Below are 24,853 nucleotides of genomic sequence, written 5' to 3' on the forward strand. Positions count from 1 at the left end.
AATATTTTGGCACCCCCAATTAACTTAGCCTTTCCTTGCCCTTTTAAAAAAGACCACGATCAGACTTTTTTTGCACTTTCCACACTGCATAGTGGATTGTGTAAGTAGCCATGGGCCTCTGCTCTCCCTTTTGAAGCACAGAGACAAGTTGCATACAAAGTGCTGACTTTTGCCGCCAGGATTCCTGCTTGCTGAAATAGTTATATGGTTTTCCTTCAATATAAGATAAATCTTTTCTCAACCTTGCCATCTGCAAATGTAAATATCTGTTTTCAGCTTTAACAAGAATTCCAGATCTTCCTATGTCATTTGTTCATAATAGTACATCACTGTGGAATATCCTGCTTTCTATAATCTCTAAACATATATTTCAACTTTACAGATATAATGCCCTACGTATGATGATGGTGCAGCGCTTGGAGCAATTACATATTTGTGAAAGTTATGCCTGAACAACCCTTTCTGTGCCACAAAGAACAGATGTGGGCAGAACTACCTGTTACACTACTGTGATCAGGGACATAGTATTTAAATTGCAATGCATGCCTCACTTGCAGTTGCATACTTGCTCGAGTTGATGTTCTTGTTTCTCAGGAAAGGGATAACGCCTTAGAGACTTAGCTATGCACAAATGCAAACAGTTTAGTTTCATGAACTCTGTTTTTGAAGCTAAGTGAAGAGAAAAAAAATTGGATAGAAATTAAGCTGGATCATGTAGAATTCAAAGCAGTTCCAAAATGCAAGAAAGTATCTGGAGCAGTAGCCCTGTAACTACTGACCATCCACTTCCTCTCCACTGGAATTGCAGCTGTTTGCTAGGATGTGATCTACAAGGTTAAGTGTCAAGGGCATATCCATGGTTATACTTTTTATCTCAAGCACAGTTTACATTTTGATGTGAGCAGAGGTGAGCAGTTCAAAGAACACAAATTCAGTACTTTTATACTATGAAATTAAAAAGAATAGATCACTTACCTGTCTATTAATTTGCTATTAACTACACAAAAATAGCAAATTATATCTAGGCACTGTGCCGACATGAGTCTAATTTTTTTTTATTTGATTCTCCCACAAAAATGGTAAAGAGTTTCACTCAGGACTACTATAGACAGCCTGATCGGTTTTTTTTGGGCTAAGATCTACAGGGATCATTTAATTAAGTTGGTCATACATATATTTTTAACGATTATAAAAAGTACATATGTTGGACCAACGATCCCCACAAAAATCTGTATATTATTGATATTGGTGTTTCAGTTGTTACAGTTTCATCTTTTGATACACCTTGTCAGCCAGTTCATGATGAATGAGCAGAAGAGTGGCCATGCCATTAAAAGAGAAAGAAAGGCTAATAAAGACTTAATCTCAAGCTGCAGGCATACCTTCAATTCTCTCAATAGTGCCCTTAAGTCTCCTCATATTTCTCCCGTTCAGATGATCAAAAGCCAAACAGGAAGGAAAAACACTGAGCTGTGTAAAGAAAGTTCCCATAATGCCTCACTCCTGCACCAAGATCCAGACCACTCACATGCTCAGTTAGTTGGACTATGAGAAAGCTTCCTGCTGATTGGCTCTAAGGAGGGGAGTGAGTTCCTAGCATTCTTGAGGGAGGGGGGAGCAGGAGAGGGGAGAGAGCAGAGAGCTGCGTGTCTCTGGCAGAGGAAAACAGACACAACAAATCTTTTGACAGGGAACTCAGTGCAGTGTTTCTGTGAGTGCTTATGCCTGTATTTACATAGACCTTTCTGATAAAGCATACTTTTTTTTTTTTACCTTTCTTTCTCCTTTAATGGCCCTTAGTGTGATATCAGTCCAGTGAGACCGTAGGCCAATCAGTTAAAACGTGCGTTCAGGAATCATCTTGACAGTTTTTTTCCTTCTAAGATGAGATCTCTTTAAAATAAACAGTGTATTGTGACAATTTAGTTTACTATTTCCATAATAAACATTAAAGGAATAGTAACAATAAAATTAAATTTTAACCTGACTTTTTGACTATTTATTTATAACCTGTACCTGAAAAAAACATTTCTTTGAAGTCATGATTTTTATTGTAGCATATTTGGTAAAAATTGTTGAACACAGCAAAGCTGATATCTGTTATTTAAACCAGGCCTGTTCATTGAAATGTTAGATAATACACATTCATTCATAAACTGCCTTTCAAAATTCCTATAAAAAATTAAAGGTATTTAAAAAAAAAATATTTGTGTTCTAGAAATTGTGTCTATATGGCCACTTTACCTTCCTATTTATTGCCCTTCTATACTAAATACATCTCTAAAGGTGGCCCCTTTAGGAAATCACAAATGAGAAGATAAGTTACCCCACAGTGACAACTATTCTCATCTGAGTGCTTGCCTACTGGTAATAATGTAAATTGTGGGTAGGAAAACATATGCATCAGTTTGGGTTTTTGAAGTTGCCTAAAGTTTTCTTGCAAGGTGACTTTGGGCGACTTCAGAAAGCCGAAGCGACATATATGCTTTCCTACTGGCAATTTACATTATGGCTGGTAGGAAGCATTCAGAGACGATTAACTGGTACAGCTAGAAAAGATTAATCTCGGGGCGACTCATGTATCATTGCTCTTCTACAGAGAAATCAATGTTACAGTGATTAAAAGGGTTAAACACGTCAATATTTGCACTGCACCACTCCTCCAGTTGACTGATCCAGTCAACTCTGATCTTCTAACCACTGAGTTCATGGTAAGTTCTTCGTTCTGTTTGCAAAGTACACTCACAGGCGCAGCTTCTGCCCGAGTGCAGCTAAGCGGAGCGGAGATGGTCCGAAAAATGCATGCTTTCACATTTTCAGCCCAATCTTCACTCCATGTAGCTGCATTCAGGCTGAAGCTGTGCCTGTAAGTGCAGCTACATGGAGCTGCTGGTGAGAGTTGATCTGCTTCTCTCCATCTGTCAGCAAAACACTGGTGGAGAAAAGCAGAGTGTATGCCAGGTCTGACTTTGCCCTTGTAACTGCATTTTCCAAATCCACTCTTTCAGCTTTTCAGCAACTGATTATCCATTCAGGACTGTGATTTCTGTATGAGCAGAAAATATACCCTATAACAACCACAAAAGCAAAGACCATGGCTATGTATACTTAAACATTACTGATTGATTATTGTGGTTCACATTTGCACCAATGTTTACTATTTACACTCTTGATTATTGAAGTGATTGCACTTTGTATACATTTTTCGGCAACCTGCAGATATGACCTAATGGGGTCCTATACCCTATAACAACCACAAAAGCAAAGAGCGTGGCTATATGTACTTTAACATTACTGTGATTAATTGATTATTGTGGTTATTGCGGTTCACATTTGCACCAATGTTTACTATTTACACTGTACATTATTGAAGTGATTGTACTTGGTATGCAATTTTTGGCAACCTGCAGATATGACCTAATGGGGCCCTACCTGTGTCTCATTGTTTCTTCATGCCCTTAGAGGTAAAATGTATTATTAGTGGTGAGTCACTAGTAACATGAATAGCTGCACAAGATACAAATGACAAGGCCAATCAACTCGCATATACCATGCATGGGAAAAACAAACAATGTAGTGCTAAACCATTGAGGTTAATAGTTGTATGGATGTTTTATTTAACTGTCCAGATGCACAGCATCTGCAAAATCGAGAAGCCTTCTGACTACCAGGGACAATTAATTTGTTTAATGGGGAGAAAATGTGTCCTACATTGATGCTTAACCCTTTTGCTGCCAACAACGTACGTAGTTACAGAAAAAGGCTTTATCTGCCAACGATGTGCGCCGTACGTTGTTTGGCAGATAAAGATTCTCTCTGCAGAGGTGGCATGTGCCACGAGCGTTGCAGGACCGACCTCCAAGCAGCAGAAGTGATCGCATCGCGTCTGTTGCTTAGTCCTGCTTCCTTCTTCCCCCCAGCGTCGCCTCCCACTGGCTTGCAGCAGCAAGCTTTGCGGCTTGGTACTTTGGAGTACTTTCCAAAAATATATGGCTTTCTGAGGTGAGTATACTTTTGTGTAGCATTATCCCACAGAAAGGATGTAAATGTGTTGAAGGGGTGATTTTTTTTAAAAATTTCACAAATTTTGATAAAAAACAATAACTTTAGGAAAGCATTGCGACTTGATAGTTTGGAGTAGACAGACAGTTGTGCCTACTCTGGATTCCCCAGAATCTGTTCTTTTCCAAAAATGTAAAATTTTCTGTGCTAAGCCTTCTGTTAGTGGAATTTTTGGCCTTGAAATCTAAAGTATGCAGCTTTAGATCCATAAAACTATATATATTTTTTATTGGCACGTTCAGGAGACATGGGACTTTCCAAATCAGTTGTATTTTCGTGCATAAAATAATTTTTGTTTCTGGTATGTGTGTTTATATTATGGAAAATTAGATGTTTTTTTCATTTTAGACTGTTTACTGAACAGTTTGATGCCCTATATGCTTAGATTTACCAAACTACAGGGGCACCCAAATAAAAATATAGTGCATATGAATTTTCACATATAACGCTCCGGCTCGTGCAAATTTTGCACCCGTTACGAGTATTATGTGCCATAAGACCCCCTAACAGTATGGAAACCCTAGAAAACCATATATTTTCCGAAAATACACATTCTGACAAAACAAAAATGGGTAAATACATCTTTCTACTGCAAACTACCAAACTACAAAGCTATGCTAAACAGAACGGTTTTTATGACATTTCTGAAAATCGTCACAAAGCTTGCATTTTACCTCATTATGTACCCCCACATTTTGTAATGTATCAACATAAAACTCTCTAAATATGAACGCCAGGGGCCTACTGAACAGTTTGATGCCCTATATACATATATTGGCCAAACTGCGTGCCGTACAGGGGCACCCAAATAAAAATAGTGCATATGAATTTTCACAAGACAAGACACAAGACACTCTGGCTCATGCACTCCGGCTCATGCAATTTTTCACCCAGTATGTGTATTATGTGGCATAAGACCCCCTAACAGTACAGAGACCCTAGAAAACCATACATTTTCCGAAAGTACACATTCTGACAAAACAAAAATGGGTAAATACATCTTTCTACAGCAAACTACAAAGCTATGCTAAACAGAACGGTTTTTATGAAAATTGTCACAAAGCTTGCATTTTACCCCATTATGTACTCCCACAATTTGTACCGTATCAACATAAAACATTCTAAATATGAACGCCAGGGGTCTACTGAACAGTTTGATGCCCAATATGAATAGATTTACCAAACTATGTGGGGTACATAGGATGCCAAATTAAAATACAGCAGACAAAATGTCCATGTGCAAAGACAAGTAACAAAGAACAATGTAAAAAGCAATAAAATTGATAAAAATAAAAAAAAAATCACTAAAATCATTTTTTTTTTGCCTAAAAATATCTGCGGTCAGAATAACAGTTTGAGTATTTTGGCTTGGGCAAATAAGTTTTACAGACAAAGTCAAGCGAACAACAACTATGCATAACTGAAAATGCAATAATATGGCTAAAATGCAATAAAATACCCAAAAATGCACCAAAATCACAGAAAATGTAGTAGAAACACCAAAATAATACACAAAAGGTATTGCGCAGTGCGGTTAGCGAATACACTATCTGCAATGGCAATAAAACATTTTTTTCAGGCAAGAATAAAAATGATGCGATAAAAAATTTTTTACAAAATTACATAAGTGTGTAAGTGTGTGTGTACATTAGGTAAAATGTTTTTGTGTGCATGTGTGTGTGTGCAAGTAAGTGTGAGTTCTGTAAGTGCTATGAATGTGTGAAAACCTCCCAAAAATGCATGTGTGTGTAAGTGTGAGTATAAGTGTATATTAGTGTAATAGGTGTGTGTTTGTGTGTGTATTTGGTACAGAGTTTGATACAGAGTTCCTTTAAATATGCCCACAGGATCTGTTCTATAGGGATCAGCCTTCAGGACTTCTCCCTAACCTAAATTATATATCTTTGTGAGTGTGTGTGTTTATCTGTCTATGTTTCTATCAAATCTGTCCAAAACTATGTGAGTATAAGAGCTTCACAAGTTATACTCTTAGGGCTCTCACTGACCAAAGTAGGGATGTGTTCTGATTGGCTGACAAGATAATCAGGCATCAGAATGTGTTAGTCAGTCGGGTAGTTCCCATAAGGAGCTGTCTTACCATAAACAACTGTGCACACAATTCAACTTTGAAATGCAAAAGACCCTTCAGTTGGCTTCCTGTGATATCTTGGTGTTGACCAACCCCCTATAATAAATACCAAGGTAACCAACACAAAGGCACTTCAAAGGATTCCCAACTTGAGCAACTGAATTACCATCTGACTGACTCACTGTTTAAATCCTTACAGATATCTTGTGCACTATGTACATTCATACAATTAAATGATACTAATATCATACACTTTCAGGTATGTATGCATAGTCCCCAAACATATTACTACAGTTAACAGCTCCACTAATTTTCACTGCAATCTGTAGGTCTTTTCAAATGTGTATGTATGCAAAATGTAATACACTTAAGTGGTGTATCTTAACGCTCGATTCACTAAAATGACACGTGTCATAATTAAGAAGCGATGTTCTATACGTTATAAAACTGGGCGTTTTTCTTGCGTTATTTCCCGGCGTGTTGCACGCTTTTACGCACGTAACCATTACTTTTGGAAAACTACTGTTTTGAAAATCACCATTTCCCTGAAAACTGGAGGATACATCACCCTAGGGCCAAACACATACTTGAAAAAATTCCACTGCAAAGTCCATGTTGTGTTGCCAAAAGGTCACGGACCACAACTTACTTTAAGTACCGCCTACCCCAAGTAGGTGTTAATATTCGCACAGACTAATGCAATATTTAGCGCGTTTAACGCATCATATGTGTTTGCGAATCATGCGTTAGTATTATTTCTATTAGCTAATTAACGCAATGCCAGGTAAATAATGCAATGCATTTTCTTGTGCATGCGATATGCGTCTTAGCGCATGCGAAATGATTTTGATGAATCGGGACTTAATTATCACATGCTTTTTAACGCAAAAAAGCATACAATAAGTGTTATCGACCTTTAGTGAATCGACCCTATGTATCTTATATAAATAACCATCACCCTTTTTGTCCTTTACCTAATACGTTTCTTGCTGACTTACGTTAAAGGTGTTTTCATATTACAATTTAAAGAATATTTATATATCTTATTTCAGTATAACAGCACTGTACTCTTATTATCCCAATGTTAACTAGAGTGCACTGATGATTTGAGATATTCACATTTGTTTACATGTTAAATAGTATATGGGCCTGATTCACTAAAGTGCATCTTAATTTTCGAGACTTTTTGCATGATTCACTATTAGTACACTTGCGCTATTTTACGCTCGGTATTTCATGCAATATTCTTGGCGCGATAAATAGCGTGCGCGGTATTTTCCTCATGCACGCTATTTATCGCATGCGCTAATTGTCGCGACAATCGGCAGCATAAAATGGCGACATTTTGCCCTGGGAGAGCACAGAGTGCTAGAGAGGTGCTGTATAAAAGTTTATTTGCAAAAAAACCCCCCAAAAAACTATAAAAATATAAGTAAGAAAAAAAAAAGAAGTGCTAGAGATAATAAAAAGGGGGGGGCATTTAAGAATATTTAGCAAAATACTTAGGGGTCCGTTTGCTAAAGTGGCTTAAATTAAGTGGGAGATTTTAGAATAAATGGCAAATATGTTATGGGCACTTTATTAAACGGGGACAAAGATAATATTGCAATTATTCTGGCAACAAAACATTGGATTGGCAGTTATCACACTCGCCAGAACATACGCTACGTACTAATTAACACAAGTTTTACTATTCAGCAAAATGGGCTAAAGACTAAATTGTTGGCAGAATATTTGCAAACATTTAACCCATATAGCATATTGATGCTGTTACTGATAAATGTCAGAGTGTAGGGGAAACTACATGAAAGTATAGAATACCGTATCAATGAAGGATAAATAATGAGACATTACTAGTATAAAACTAAAAACTTTTACTTAATAGTATAAAATAAAAAAAGGGGGGGGGGAAACTTAGGGCTTGCTGCCCTTGAGTTCGGTGACATCCCTCCTCAGTTCAGCAACTTCCCCCCGGAGCTGGGCCAGCTCACCTTCATATTGTCCAGGTCCTCCTGCATGGACCGACGTGATCTTCCCTCGTCAGCAGGAGAACCTGGTGGCTGGCATCCGGGGGGCTGGGAGGGGAACTCAAGGGCTGGGGAAACTGGGGACAAACTGGGGGAGGAGTAAAGGGGGTGGTGTCCGGGGCCTCCATGGCCTCATCGGCCTCCTCCGCCTCTGGGGCCTGGCTGGGTGCTCTGGGGCCGGTGGTTGGGCCTCGGGGGCCGCAGGTCGGGCCTCGGGGGCCGGTAGTCGGGAGGAAGCGCCAGCTGAAGTTCTGTGAAATAGTATTGCAAGATGTTATTTTGTGTAATATATTATATATATATATATACATTCATACACCATCATAAATAACGGGGCCCCTCACAACAACATTTTTTGGGTCCCCCTCCTCCCACGCCCCCAATGGCCCCTCCCCCTGTGAACCCTCACATCAATACAAAGGACACACAGACATTGTTAGCCAGGGCCCCCTAAAACATTCGTGGCCCTTCCCCCAAATGACTCACACTATGGGCCGCTCCCTGCTTTAAACTTATTTATGCATATGTATTTGAAAATAGATGTGTATATATATATATATATATATATATATATATACACAATAGGAAGTGCTGGGAAGCTGCACACCATAAGGAACAATAATACCCGGGTGCCTGTGGCAAAACAAACAGGCATGGGGTGACAGCACACACAGGATTTTCACAAGGAGTCACAAAGATGTGAAATAATATTCAGAGGTTTATTGTGACCAACGTTTCAGTTCCTCACTGGCATTATGGTTGAACATGATGGACGTATGTCTTTTTTCAGCCCAACTTACTATGTTACTATGTTACTTTCATCATCCCTGACATTTCTTACATTTGTACCTTTAGTTCAAATTACTTGCTAAATCTTTTACTGAACGTATACTGTAAAAGCATAATAAAGTACAATAATTACCTTCTGCAATTTCAGCGACCAGTTCTGGGCTCCTGCGCTTCAGGTCGGACCACAGACGCTGGAGCTGGCGGGGGTCCACATCAAGGGCAAACCCGGCGAGCAAACCCTCTCTTAGCTTGCCCAGGATTGCCCCCTTCCTCTCGTGGACCCCTAAGTCCCCCAGCGGCGGGTCATCATATCCTGCACGCAGGAGCACGCTGATAATGTAGCGCCTCTCCCCTGGAAGCAGATCAGAAACCCCAGGCATGGTCCTCTCAGTTTGGTGGCTGCAGGCTCAATGACACAAAATGGCCCCAAGTCGCACATGTCACGAGATTACAAAATCGCCACAAAATGTCCGCAAAAAAAAATCGCCAAAATATACATAGTAATGTATTTTGCGCGACAAAATATTCACCGCTACAGTACATTATCGCGACAAAATATTCACCGCTATAGTACTGTATATTTTGGCGACAACATATTCACCGCTAGTACTGTATATTAGTAGCGAAATTCCATACATGCCAAGACTTAAGTAAAATTGAGTAAAAAGACACATACTTGAATAAATAACACTGTAAGTCCATATTTTATTGCCAAAAACTCATTTACTGTACTTTTCTATAATTTTTCGCCTGCCTGTAGTAGGTGTTAATTTTGAGTAAAATTGAGTAAAAAGACACATACTTGAATAAATAACACTGTAAGTCCATATTTTATTGCAAAAAACTCATTTACTGTACTTTTCTATAATTTTTCGCCTGCCTGTAGTAGGTGTTAATTTTGAGTAAAATTGAGTAAAAGGACACATACTTGAATAAATAACACTGTAAGTCCATATTTTATTGCAAAAAACTCATTTACTGTTCTTTTCTATAATATTTCGCCTGCCTGTAGTAGGTGTTAATTTTCGCATAGCCGAATGCGATATTTAGCTTGCAAAAGTTATAGTGAATCATGCGATCATATTCTTTTCAGCGTGGATATTAATGCATGCGCTAAAACTAGTGCGAAAAATACCGCATGCGAAAATGGCGCACACGATAATACTATGGTGAATCGCGCGCTAATTTTTGCGACTTATTTAACGTCAAAAAAGCGTGCGATAATTTTTATCGCACTTTAGTGAATCAGGCCCTTTATGTTTAATTTTTTAATTGGTCTTTTTTCTGTTTTCTGAGAAATATTTTACTTTTGTCTGTCCACTCTCCAGTCTGGAATTTCAACAGCGATCTAGTTGTTTGGCCTCATTTTACCTACCTACCAACCAGCCAGTTTTTTTTTTAAATAATTTATAATAATAATATTATTATTACTATGATGTCACCAATGACCATTATTTTACAGCTGGAAAGAAGCAGAAGAAGTAAACTGTCAAGAACGCCACCACAGACGTACGTGACCAGGCGGGCGGCTGTAAGGGTTAACACATCAACTACATAGTTTCTCGCTAACTCATGCAATCAAACCCCAAACAGCCCAACCCACCTAAACTTAATAACTGCCACCACCGCGTTTTAACCTTTTTAGTGCCACAGGACGTAGAATCTACGTCCTGTGTATCAAAGGACCAAAGTGCCACAGAACGTAGATTCTACGTCCTGCTGCACTTCCGGTTTTGGGAGCGGAGGAATGGCTTTTCAAGCCATTCCTTCGCTCCCCACTCGTTCCCCAGCCTCCAGACAACAGTCAGAGGTGGGGAACGAGTGGCCCCTGGGCAGCGATCGCCCAGGGGCCCCATGAGACTCACCTGCCATCCACGTGGCTTTCTGTGCAGCTCCTCTCCCTTCCGCAGCTTCCCCCTCTGGCCCCCCTGCTTCCTGACACGCCTCCTCACATGATCTACTGCTGCTGTGCCAGATCGAGTTTCTCCTGCAGATCCTGATCTTCTAGACCCCAAGTAAGTGGCAAATACACACACAAACACACAATCACACATTTATTACACTAATACACACTTATACTCACACTTACACACACACACATGCATTTTTGGGAGGTTTTCAAACATTCATCACTTACAGCACTTACAGAAAACTCACACTTGGTTGCACACTCGCACACATGCACACAAAACACATTTTACACACATGTACACACACACTTACACACTTATGTAATTTTGTAATTATTTTTTTTTTTTCTAATCGCATCGTTTTTATTCTTGCCTGAAAAAAATGTTTTATTGCCATTGCGGATAGTGTATTCGCTAACCGCACTGCGCAATAACTTTTGTGTATTATTTTGGTGTTTCTACTACATTTTCTGTGATTTTGGTGGATTTTTGGGTATTTTACTGCATGTTTAGCCATTTTATAGCATTTTCAGTTATGCATAGTTGTTGTTTGCTTGACTTTGTCTGTAAAACTTATTTGCCCTAGCCAAAATACTCAAACTGTTATTCTGCCCGCAGATATTATTAGGCAAAAAAAAAAAAAATGATTTTAGTGATTTTTTTTTTTATCTTTATCAATTTTATTGCTTTTTACATTGTTCTTTGTTACTTGTCTTTGCACATGGACATTTTGTCTGCTGTATTTCAATTTGGCATCCTCTGTACCCCACATAGTTTGGTAAATCTATTCATATTGGGCATCAAACTGTTCAGTAGACTAGTGGCGTTCATACTTAGAGTGTTTTATGTTGGTACGTTACTAAATGTGGGGTACATAATGGGGTAAAATGCAAGCTTTGTGACAATTTTCAGAAATGTCATAAAAACCGTTCTGTTTAGCATAGCTTTGTAGTTTGGTAGTTTGTAGTAGAAAGATGTATTTACCCATTTTTGTTTTGTCAGAATGTGTACTTTCGGAAAATATATGGTTTTCTAGGGTCTCCTTACTGTTAGGTGGTCGTATGGCACATAATACACATACCGAGTGCAAAAACTGCATGAGCCGAAGCATCTTATGTGAAAATTCATATGCACTATTTTTACCTGGGTGCCCCTGTACCCCACATAGTTTGGTAAATCTATGCATATAGGGCATCAAACTGTTCAGTAGACCCCTGGCGTTCATATTTAGAATGTTTTATGTTGATACGGTACAAAATGTGGGGGTAAATAATGGGGTAAAATGCAAGCTTTGTGACAATTTTCAGAAATGTCATAAAAACCGTTCTGTTTAGCATAGCTTTGTAGTTTGGTAGTTTGTAGTAGAAAGATGTATTTACCCATTTTTGTTTTGTCAGAATGTGTACTTTCGGAAAATATATGGTTTTCTAGGGTCTCCTTACTGTTAGGTGGTCGTATGGCACATAATACACATACCGGGTGCAAAAACTGCATGAGCCGAAGCATCTTATGTGAAAATTCATTTGCACTATTTTTACTTGGGTGCCCCTGTACCCCACATAGTTTGGTAAATCTATGCATATAGGGCATCAAACTATTCAGTAGACCCCTGGCATTCATATTTAGAATGTTTTATGTTGATACGGTACAAAATGTGGGGGTACATAATGGGGTAAAATGCAAGCTTTGTGACAATTTTCAGAAATGTCATAAAAAACGTTCTGTTTAGCATAGCTTTGTAGTTTGGTAGTTTGTAGTAGAAAGATGTATTTACCCATTTTTGTTTTGTCAGAATGTGTACTTTTGGAAAATATATGGTTTTCTAGGGTCTCCTTACTGTTAGGTGGTCGTATGGCACATAATACACATACCAGGTGCAAAAACTGCATGAGCCGAAGCATCTTATGTGAAAATTCATATGCACTATTTTTACTTGGGTGCCCCTGTACCCCACATAGTTTGGTAAATCTATGCATATAGGGCATCAAAACTGTTCAGTAGACCCCTGGCGTTCATATTTAGAATGTTTTATGTTGATACGGTACAAAATGTGGGGGTACATAATGGGGTAAAATGCAAGCTTTGTGACAATTTTCAGAAATGTCATAAAAACCGTTCTGTTTAGCATAGCTTTGTAGTTTGGTAGTTTGTAGTAGAAAGATGTATTTACCCATTTTTGTTTTGTCAGAATGTGTACTTTCGGAAAATATATGGTTTTCTAGGGTCTCCTTACTGTTAGGGGGTCTTATGCCGCATAATGCACATGCCGGTAGCTTATATTGCAGTGTATACACTTTGTATGCACTAACTTCCTTTTGGGGTCTCTAAATGCCAGATACATCGGTGATCCTATGCACAATGGGCATCAAACTGTTCAGCGGACCCTTGGTTTTCATATTTAGGGTGTGTTTTCTTGGTACCTAATGTTATGTGGGAGATATGGTGCTTGAAAGTGGAAGATTTGATGTGATTTTCAGGTATTTCACCAAAACTAGCAATTTTGGGAAAGCACTGCGACTCTGTAGTTTGGAGTAGAAAGACATGGGTACCAATTTTGAATTCGCCCGAATGTGTACTTTCCAAAAATATATGGTTTTGGGGGGTCAATGTATTTTTGTGTGTTTTTACCCCACAGAAAATGCAGTAATCGTGTTGAATTTTCAGTAGCTAATATATTATTCAAATTGCAGGCGGGTAGTTGCTCGCCAAAGTTAATCACACATCCTTAAAAAAGGAGATGATTAATTGAATGTATTAAAACTGTCACTCAAATTAAAGTGCACTTAAATATGGAATGTGAGGGTTGTGGGAACAGAAACCAAGTCTGGGGATACTGAGCAGAGTACTTCATTTATTGCCCACTGGTCGACAAACTCGGTTAGCCGACCAGCAGACACCGCCTGGGTGTACTCCACTCTGATACGGGAACGCACCAGCACCCGAAACATTACCTCTGCCGACAGAGGGTTGCCACCTTCCAAATTCTGCTTCCTGGATTTATAGATGGCTAGTTTGGCCAAAGCCAGGAGCAAATTGGAGAGAAGGTCTTTTCCTCTATTGTCCCGGGACACTGGGTGTCCAAAAATAAAAACATGAGGGGAAAAGTGTAACCAGAACTGCAGGTGGAGTTTCCTCAAAAGAGCTAAAAGAGGTTGCAGTCTGGCACATGAAAAGTAAATATGAAACAGGGACTCCCCTTTGCCACAGAATGTACAAGCAGCCGGGGAGTCTGTAAAATGAGCCAAGTACTCTCCTGTGCTCAGTGCACCATGGAGCACTCTCCAACTCAGGTCTCCAGTGGGTCTGGGCACCAAGCTGGAATAAAGGGCTCGCCACTGGGGTCTCTCACCCTCTTTGAGCACCCGCCTCCAGATGGTATCATAGCGGGAGATGAGGGCAAGGAAGTGTACAGTGTGAAGCATGAGAGAGTACAGTAGTTTTCTTGGCATGTCACAAAAGCGTGTCAAGGTAAAATTCTCCAACTGGCTCAGGTTGGGAGAAGGAGCAGCCTGAGGGGATTGACGGATCCTAGGTGCTATTTTTATGGCTGGAGGTGGGGCATTCCAAGGGTAATCTGGCTCTCCAGCATGTAAAACCTCATTAATAAAGGTGTGAGAGCCAGAGGAGATGGTGTCCTTGATCTCCTTGATTAAACGGTTTGGAACTCTGGTGGTGCGCAATTCCATGCGCTGCATAACTTCCTGAGTTTGCACCCAATCTATTCTCTCAAAATCAAGGAGATCCACAACTCTAGTTAACTGAGCCCGGCAAAGGCGGCGGCGGATGCTGGTGGATTCTAACATCCTAGTCTTTAGAGACGGATTGTAAAGTAAGGGCTCAGTTAGAATGTCCTCCCCTTGAATAACTCCTTCCCTTAACACGGAGACCATGCTCCATGTTTTAAGAGTCTCTTGGTAGTATGCCGGTAATGGTGAGAGGTTTTTTAAGAACCCTTCAGGTTCGATGACAAATAATTTTCTGTCATACCCCATATTGCGTACCTTGCGATAAAAACTGGATGCCAGAGTACACCACTGTGGAGCAGGGTCTGCATAAAGGTATCTCTGTATCTGTTGGAGACGGAAAGTGTGCACTTGGGAGCGTATGCACACAACTCCCTGCCCACCCTCTCTCAAGGGAAGGCTTGAAACACCTGCAGATACCCAGTGCTTTCCCAACCAGAGAAAGTCCAGTAACCTCCTCTGGATCTTAGCAATGAATTCTTGAGTTGGGCTAAGGCACACCAGCCGGTACCAGAGTTGAGAGGCCACAAGCTGGTTGATCACCAATGCCCTCCCCCTCAAAGAAAGCACTTTAGCAAGACCCTTCCATTTTCCAAGACGGATGATGACACGCTCCTCTAGTTCACTGAAATTCAGTGAGACAGGGCACTCCTCAGCTGACAGATAGACTCCTAAATATTTGATGACCTTGGTCTCCCATGGGATGTCTTGAAAAATAGGAGGCAGATTGCCTACTTCTAAAGGACCTTCCAGAAGGCCTGAACTTTTGGCCCAGTTGATCCGAGCAGATGAGGCAGCAGCGTAGATCTCTTGGCACTCTTGTGCCCGCTCAAGATCAGATAGGTCTTGGGCCACAAGGATTACATCATCTGCATAGGCTGAGAGAACCACTTTCATATCTGGTTCTTTGAGCACCAACCCCGTTAGTCTTTTCCTTAGGAGACACAGGAAGGGTTCAATGGCCAGTGCATACAGTTGTCCTGACAAGGGGCATCCTTGCCGAACTCCTCGCCCAAAAGTTAAAGGTGCAGTTAGAGACCAATTGATTTTTATAAGACACTCTGCAGAGGTGTACAGCGTTTTCAGGTAGCCTACAAAATGTGGACCAAAGCCATAGGCTTGCAGAGTACCTAAGAGGTATTGATGATCCACCCTGTCAAATGCCTTCTCTTGATCTAGGGAGAGAAAGGCAAGGGATAGACCAGCCCTCCGAGCAAAATGCAGCAAATCTCGGACCAGAAAAACATTATCAAAAATTGTCCGGCCGGGGACTGTGTAGGACTGGTCTGGATGAATCACCTCTGCCAGAACAGACTTGAGTCTGAGTGAGATCGCTTTGGCTACAATCTTATAGTCTGTGCTGAGCAAGGAGACTGGACGCCAGTTCTTAATAAAACGGAGATCCCCTTTCTTAGGTAGCAGTGACAACACTGCCCGACAGCATGAAAGGGGCATCTCACCTGTCTCAAGGGCTTCAGTTAGGACCCTTTGGAAATCAGGTCCCAGAGTATCCCAGAAAAACTGGAAGAACTCTACGGTTAGTCCATCTAGCCCCGGAGATTTATTGTGGGGCATTAAACTGAGTGCTTGAGAGAGCTCATCTAGAGTGATAGGTTTCTCCAATCTCTCTTTTCTCCTCTCGCTGACTACTGGAAGCCCTTCCCATAGTTCCTTGCAGGCATCTGGAGAGATAGGATCCGGAGAAAAAAGGTCTTGATAGAAGGACCGAGCTCTGTCCCGGATAGCCTCTGGGTCCTCAAGGGGGGTGCCATCTTCATCAAGGAGGCATGTGATCTGTTTTCGGTTCCCCTTCTTCTTCTCCAGAGCATAGAAGAAGCGCGAGCCACGATCTAAGTCACAGAGTAACTGCATGCGGCTTCGTACATAGGCACCACGAGCCTGACGCTGTTCTATGTTACGCAGAGTCTCCTTCTTTTCTAGGTATTCCTGCTGCAGGTTTTGGTCTTCACATCCCAACAGCTTTTGCTCAAGATCAAGCACCTCCTCATTCAATGCCTCAATCTCTGCATTGCGCTGCCTGCTCGCACTCTTGGTATACTCTTGACACAAGAGTTTTAGGTGAACCTTGCCTACGTCCCACCACTGACTCAAAGTGGCAAACTCATCCTGAAAACCCCTCCAGTCCATCCATATTTCTCGGACCGACTTTGCAAACCCCTCATCCTCCAATAAACTGTTATTAAAATGCCAATAAGCAGCTTTGGCCAGTGATGGTGCATCTGCCACTATCACAGAGGCACAGTTGTGGTCTGTAAATGGAGCCAACCTAATGGTACTGCACCTGGCTCGTGACATGAGATGGCCCGATATATATATCCTATCGATCCGGGACTGAGAGACATGACCATTTCTCACCCTGACATAGGTGAAGGTATTTGTGTCTGGATGCTGCTCTCTCCAGATGTCAACCAAGGAGAAGCGGGCAATGAGTTCCCGCAGTGCTGGCTCCGATGAGTCCCTTTTCTGGGGCACATTGCGGTCTCGAGCATCCAGGGTGTAATTGAAATCACCCCCTATAATCAAGGCTTCATCTGAGTCAATTGTCTCCACATACGTTGACAAACTTTCAAAGAACCGTGTTCTCTCTGGTCCGGTAGTTGGGGCATATATGTTTATAAGGTTGTATGTTATATTCGAGTCCTGGACCCGGAGATGTAACACACGGCCTGGGATGACAGATTTAGCACTCAGCACCTGAGGCTGGAATGATTCAGAGAATAGGGTCACCACCCCACATGAAGTCCATGTGAGGTGGTTAAAAAAGACCCTACCCTTCCACTCCAGATGCCAGGTTGCTTCAAGCTCTGGAGTGGTATGGGTCTCTTGAAGAAAACTTACAGAGTATCTTCCTTGGTTAAGAAAGGAAAGTACCTGAAACATGCGGAAAGGCTCTCGACAGCCATTTGTATTTAGTGTACTTATACTCAAGGCCATTACTGTGTATTAGGAAGTGCTTTAGCCCTCATATAGGCCTGGTGAGACAAACACTTTTTGTGGAACTTAATGATACGGAGATATTCTGCTGTGCCATAGTTCTTGGCCTCTCTTATGACCCCAATATAATGTCTCACAGAATGTATTATTAAAGGCAAATCATGCCAATTCTCCAGGGCCATACGCAGTTTGTTATCCAATTTTACACCAAGGTTGCTCTCAAGAAACCTTTTGAGTTCCTCAGCAGGGATGAGAGGGGCAGAAGGATTTGCCACACCTGTTTCACCCTCTTCTACAATATTGTCCTCATCCCTTGGCTCTTCCTGGCTGGGGGATTGATAATGTCTCTCCTCCACTTTGAGGATATCTGCACGTGATGTTGCAGAAATAGAATCAGAAGCACCCATCATTTGAAAAACCTGCAATGGTTCAGGTGTTTTTTCGATTTCTTCTGCAACACTTTCAGAGGTGTCTGGGGCAGCAGATGGAATCAGCTCCTCCACAACAGGGGGAGCTTTAGAAGCTCGATAGTCAGCCTCTGCCCTTTCTACTGCCTCCTGATCACTCCGGATGGCAATAACATTGGGGTCAGTGGAAGGTAAGGGAGGAGAGACCTCCACATGGACAGCATTGTTCATAGGGTTGTTTTTTTCTGAGTTTGTCATGCTATCCTCCTTCATGTCCACCACCCCAGCCCCATCATCCCCCCATACAGTCTTATCTGCAGATTCCAGTATGGGGGTTATCCCAATATTTTCCCCCTCTAGGAGTGGAATATCCTGAGGCACTGAAAACTGAGTATGTTTGCAGTCCCCAAAACTTAGCACCTCAGGGACATTCACTACCCACCCTGCAGGTGTTTCATTGGGTGTCCCTTTGCACTCCATGTGCAGAACCTCTAAATGTGTTGGAGGCAGGTTTCTGCACTCTGTGGAGAAACCCATGTTCCCCTGTTCTAGGCTCTCCAGACCATTAACCTCATTATTTCTTACTGAATCTGGAGTTGAGAGTGTATGGTCTGGCACTGGTTGACTGAGTCTAAAAGATGGGTTAGCCAATGTCACTACATGAGGGCCAGATGTTTCACTGCTCTTCTTGCCCTTGGATGGGGGTGCTCCATCATTGACTACTAATGCCCATTCCTCAGGTACCAGGTGGTTGGACTTAAATTTCCTCTTCTTTTCCTTGCCACCTAAAGAGGAAGGGTCACTCACTGCTCCTGCCCCAGCAGATGTTACAATCTTGAGTGCCCCCACACCCACAGGGGAAGGTTGATGTGTGGTAGGAATAGCTGTGCCACTGGGGGATGTGGTGAATTTATTTCCCCTCTTCTGCTTTGCTGCAGTTGCAAGACAGGCTGGAGACTTAGATAACTTCAGTGAAGAAGGGGGAGGTTTTGAAGTTGTGGAGGTGGGTTGTGTAACAACCTCCTTCGAGTTCTCCAGTGAAGGGGATGTCCCCTTTAAAGGGCCTGCTGAGGTAGTCTTAGCAGGGCAAGCTGTTGCACATGTAGTGCCAGGGGTGCAAGTATTGGCCGTGGTCTTAATTTGCCTTTTGGGGCAACTCTGGCGAGTGTGCCCCATCTCCTTGCAAAGGAAACACCTCACTTCCTCTGTGTTGTAAAAAATTTTATACAACACCCCCTCAAACAGAACCCCAAAAGACCCCTCAATACTGTCTTGACCCCTAGGAAGAAGCAGTTGAACCTGCCGTTTAAAAGAGAGGACATGTTTCAGTCTGCTCTCTTTGCATCCTAAGGGGATTTTAGAAATATTTGATTTTAATTCCCCAAGGGCTTGCAGGTGGGGACGCAATATGGGGTCTTGTAGGAAAGGGGGCACATTGGATAAGACTACCCTAGTGCCCAACCCTTCTAGGGGTTCTACAGGGACGTAACTCCCCCCCACTGTGATACCCCTCTGCACCAAAGTGTGTACTGCAGCTAGTGTACGGGCAAAGATTATTGCTTTCCCATACATTTTGCTGGCTGCCACTATTGCAGAGGGGCCCACTAGTTCAGCTGCAGCTTTTATATAAGCCTCTATGCCATGAGCTCCTGACATTAGACATCGGACCCCATGTTTCCGTGTAAGTTGCTCTGCCCCAGTGGTGACTTGGCTTGGGCTGCTGCCAGCAGCTACTGCCTGCGCAAATGTTTTAGCCGGGGTCACGTTGGCTGAAGCAGCAGATGTAGAAGCACTGGGGCTTTTTGACACAGGCTCTGACTGCTGCTTTGCTGCAGAGCTGTAGCCGGGTCTTTCAGGTATTTTGCCTTTAGGACCCTGAGGCATTTTTTTAACATTTTTGTTTTTATTACCTCCCATTATTTACAAAATACCCCACAAAAAAGGAAGCTTAATCCTATTAATCAACAAAAAGTAGATATAAAGGAGAGAGGCTCTGGCAGGGAGAGAGTTAATGTGAGCAGGTGCCTGGGAGTTGCACTGCTGCTGAGAAAAGATTTTAACTTCCAAAATCTTTCTCCCTTTAGCTTTCTCACATTCAAAAACTAAAAAATGCAATATGAAAATAAAAATACCCACACAATGTGAGAAAAAAGTATTTGATTTAAGCTAAAACAGAATCAAAATGCAAATGAAACTGACACCCAGGTGTGGGGGAGGGGTAGGGGATCTATCAGTGAGTTTGTAGCCCAAAGAAGTGAAGGGAAATGGGCTAGCAATCACTCACCTTCTGGGTGAAACTAAAATTCGATTTTAAATAACGTAAATCAGCTCAAAACTTCTCAAAATTCAACCAACAAATGACCACCACCTTCACACATCAAATGAAACCAAAAAATCCTCCCTTAGACAGGGATTTCCCTGCTTAATTTGAGCTTAAACAGAGAGCTTGCTTTTTTGTGGCTTTACTCCTTCAGTAGCTAAAGAGACCTCTGGGGCAATCTCTATGCACTGACGTCCTTATGGGGTCTCTAAATGCCAGATACAGTGCTGATCCTATGCACAATGGGCATCAAACTGTTCAGCGGACCCTTGGCTTTCATATTTAGGGTGTGTTTTCTTGGTACCTAATGTTATGTGGGAGATATGGTGCTTGAAAGTGGAAGATTTGATGTGATTTTCAGGTATTTCACCAAAACTAGCAATTTTGGGAAAGCACTGCGACTCTGTAGTTTGGAGTAGAAAGACATGGGTACCAATTTTGAATTCGCCCGAATGTGTACTTTCCAAAAATATATGGTTTTGGGGGGTCAATGTATTTTTGTGTGTTTTTACCCCACAGAAAATGCAGTAAACGTGTTGAATTTTCAGTAGCTAAAGAGACCTCTGGGGCAATCTCTATGCACTAACTTCCTTATGGGGTCTCTAAATGCCAGATACAGTGCTGATCCTATGCACAATGGGCATCAAACTGTTCAGTGGACCCTTGGCTTTCATATTTAGGGTGTGTTTTCTTGGTACCTAATGTTATGTGGGAGATAAGGTGCTTGAAAGTGGAAGATTTGATGTGTTTTTCAGGTATTTCACCAAAACTAGCAATTTTGGGAAAGCACTACGACTCTGTAGTTTGGAGTAGAAAGACATGGGTACCAATTTTGAATTCGCCCGAATGTGTACTTTCCAAAAATATATGGTTTTGGGGGGTCAATGTATTTTTTTGTGTTTTTACCCCACAGAAAATGCAGTAAACGTGTTGAATTTTCAGTAGCTAAAGAGACCTCTGGGGCAATCTCTATGCACTGACATCCTTATGGGGTCTCTAAATGCCAGATACAGTGCTGATCCTATGCACAATGGGCATCAAACTGTTCAGCGGACCCTAGGCTTTCATATTTCGGGTGTGTTTTCTTGGTACCTAATGTTATGTGGGAGATAAGGTGCTTGAAAGTGGAAGATTTGATGTGTTTTTCAGGTATTTCACCAAAACTAGCAATTTTGGGAAAGCACTGCGACTCTGTAGTTTGGAGTAGAAAGACATGGGTACCAATTTTGAATTTGCCCGAATGTGTACTTTCCAAAAATATATGGTTTTGGGGGGTCAATGTATTTTTTTGTGTTTTTACCCCACAGAAAATGCAGTAAACGTGTTGAATTTTCAGTAGCTAAAGAGACCTCTGGGGCAATCTCTATGCACTGACATCCTTATGGGGTCTCTAAATGCCAGATACAGTGCTGATCCTATGCACAATGGGCATCAAACTGTTCAGCGGATCCTTGGCTTTCATATTTAGGGTGTGTTTTCTTGGTACCTAATGTTATGTGGGAGATATGGTGCTTGAAAGTGGAAGATTTGATGTGATTTTCAGGTATTTCACCACAACTAGCAATTTTGGGAAAGCACTGCGACTCTGTAGTTTGGAGTAGAAAGACATGGGTACCAATTTTGAATTCGCCTGAATGTGTACTTTCCAAAAATATATGGTTTTGGGGGGTCAATGTATTTTTTTGTGTTTTTACCCCACAGAAAATGCAGTAAACGTGTTGAATTTTCAGTAGCTAAAGAGACCTCTGGGGCAATCTTTATGCACTGACGTCCTTATGGGGTCTCTAAATGCCAGATACAGTGCTGATCCTATGCACAATGGGCATCAAACTGTTCAGCGGACCCTAGGCTTTCATATTTCGGGTGTGTTTTCTTGGTCGCTAATGTTATGTGGGAAATAAGGTGCTTGAAAGTGGAAGATTTGATGTGTTTTTCAGGTATTTCACCAAAACTAGCAATTTTGGGAAAGCACTGCGACTCTGTAGTTTGGAGTAGAAAGACATGGGTACCAATTTTGAATTCGCCCGAATGTGTACTTTCCAAAAATACATGGTTTTGGGGGGTCAATGTATTTTTTTTGTGTTTTTACCCCACAGAAAATGCAGTAAATGTGTTGAATTTTCAGTAGCTAAAGAGACCTCTGGGGCAATCTCTATGCACTGACGTCCTTATGGGGTCTCTAAATGCCAGATACAGTGCTGATCCTATGCACAATGGGCATCAAACTGTTCAGCGGATCCTTGGCTTTCATATTTAGGGTGTGTTTTCTTGGTACCTAATGTTATGTGGGAGATATGGTGCTTGAAACTGGAAGATTTGATGTGATTTTCAGGTATTTCACCAAAACTAGCAATTTTGGGAAAGCACTGCGACTCTGTAGTTTGGAGTAGAAAGACATGGGTACCAATTTTGAATTCGCCCGAATGTATACTTTCCAAAACTATATGGTTTTGGGGGGTCAATGTATTTTTTTGTGTTTTTACCCCACAGAAAATGCAGTAAACGTGTTGAATTTTCAGTAGCTAAAGAGACCTCTGGGGCAATCTTTATGCACTGACGTCCTTATGGGGTCTCTAAATGCCAGATACAGTGCTGATCCTATGCACAATGGGCATCAAACTGTTCAGCGGACCCTAGGCTTTCATATTTCGGGTGTGTTTTCTTGGTCGCTAATGTTATGTGGGAGATAAGGTGCTTGAAAGTGGAAGATTTGATGTGTTTTTCAGGTATTTCACCAAAACTAGCAATTTTGGGAAAGCACTGCGACTCTGTAGTTTGGAGTAGAAAGACATGGGTACCAATTTTGAATTCGCCCGAATGTGTACTTTCCAAAAATACATGGTTTTGGGGGGTCAATGTATTTTTTTTGTGTTTTTACCCCACAGAAAATGCAGTAAATGTGTTGAATTTTCAGTAGCTAAAGAGACCTCTGGGGCAATCTCTATGCACTGACGTCCTTATGGGGTCTCTAAATGCCAGATACAGTGCTGATCCTATGCACAATGGGCATCAAACTGTTCAGCGGATCCTTGGCTTTCATATTTAGGGTGTGTTTTCTTGGTACCTAATGTTATGTGGGAGATATGGTGCTTGAAAGTGGAAGATTTGATGTGATTTTCAGGTATTTCACCAAAACTAGCAATTTTGGGAAAGCACTGCGACTCTGTAGTTTGGAGTAGAAAGACATGGGTACCAATTTTGAATTCGCCCGAATGTATACTTTCCAAAACTATATGGTTTTGGGGGGTCAATGTATTTTTTTGGGTTTTTACCCCACAGAAAATGCAGTAAACGTATTGAATTTTCAGTAGCTAAAGAGATCTCCTGGGCAATTTGTATGCACTAACTTCCTTATGGGGTCTCTAAATGCCAGATACATTGGTGTTCCTATGCACAATGGGCATCAAACTGTTCAGCGGACCCTTGGCTTTCATATTTAGGGTGTGTTCTTTTGTACCTAATGTTATGTGGGAGATAAGGTGCTTGAAAGTGGAAGATTTGATGTGATTTTTAGGTATTTCATCAAAACTGGCAATTTTGGGAAAGAATTGCGACTCAGTAGTTTGGAGTAGAAAGACATGGGTACCAATTTTGAATTCGTCCGAATGTGTACTTTCCAAAAATATATGATTTTGGGGGGTCAATGTATTTTTTTGTGTTTTTACCCCACAGAAAATGCAGTAAATGTGTTGAATTTTCAGTAGCTAAAGAGATCTCCTGGGCAATTTGTATGTACTAACTTCCTTTTGGGGTCTCTAAATTCCAGATACATCGGTGATCCTATGCACAATGGGCATCAAACTGTTCAGTGGACCCCTGGCTTTCATATTTAGGGTGTGTTTTCTTCGTACCTAATGTTATGTGGGAGATAAGGTGCTTGAAAATGGAAGATTTGAGGGGATTTTTTAGAATTTTCATAATTTTTTATAGAAAATGCTAAATTCAGTAAAGCATTGCCGTTTGGTACTTAGGAGTTGGAAGACATAGTTACCCATTTCGGATTCGTCAGAATGTGTAGTTTTCAAAAATGTATGGTTTCCTGGGGTAAACCTAATGTTCCAGGATTTTTGGCTTTGGAATGTAAAGTGTGCCGTATTCTGCTGTAACGCTTTGAAAATTTAGTAATTTACTGCTGGGAGTTTTTGATCTATAGAAGTCAGAAATCTCAATAAAACTATACATATCAGGTATTGGCACGTTCGGGAGACATGAGGCTTTCCAAATCAGTTGAATTTTTGTCCATAAAATAAAATGTGTTTCTGGTAGAAATCCTTATATCATGAAAAATAGCATTTTTTCTTTTTTTTTTTGTATTTCAAGCTCTAAATCTTGTTCCAGAAGTGGAAATACACAAAACCTCAGGTAAATTTGGAAAGCTCAGTTTCTCCTGAAAAAAACAATATATAGTTTGCCTACCTAAACTTAACCCTGCCCCCAATAAAAGCCCCTACATTGAGAGAGCACAGAATGTTCACAAAACGTCTGGCACTGGGGGGAACTGAAATGACGAATTCGGCTGGCACTTAAAGGGTTAAAGGCCGCCAGCACCCA

At 41.3% G+C, this 24,853-nt stretch overlaps 1 protein-coding gene across 4 annotated transcripts in view; it reads left to right on the forward strand.

Moving 5' to 3' along the window:
• rassf4 (Ras association domain family member 4) overlaps positions 1-1,987 on the forward strand; it is an 88,773-nt gene extending 86,786 nt beyond the window's left edge. For 3 of the 4 annotated variants that reach the window (XM_031904745.1, XM_012965863.3, XM_031904744.1), the window contains one exon: positions 383-1,406. In XM_031904745.1, coding sequence (XP_031760605.1) covers positions 383-452 — 70 coding nt within the window. In that variant the 3' untranslated portion in view covers positions 453-1,406. 4 annotated transcript variants of the gene reach the window in all.
• Positions 1,988-24,853: the final 22,866 nt, after the last annotated feature.

This window comes from Xenopus tropicalis, chromosome 7, assembly GCF_000004195.4.
Source record: "Xenopus tropicalis strain Nigerian chromosome 7, UCB_Xtro_10.0, whole genome shotgun sequence".
Classification (NCBI taxonomy): domain Eukaryota; kingdom Metazoa; phylum Chordata; class Amphibia; order Anura; family Pipidae; genus Xenopus; species Xenopus tropicalis.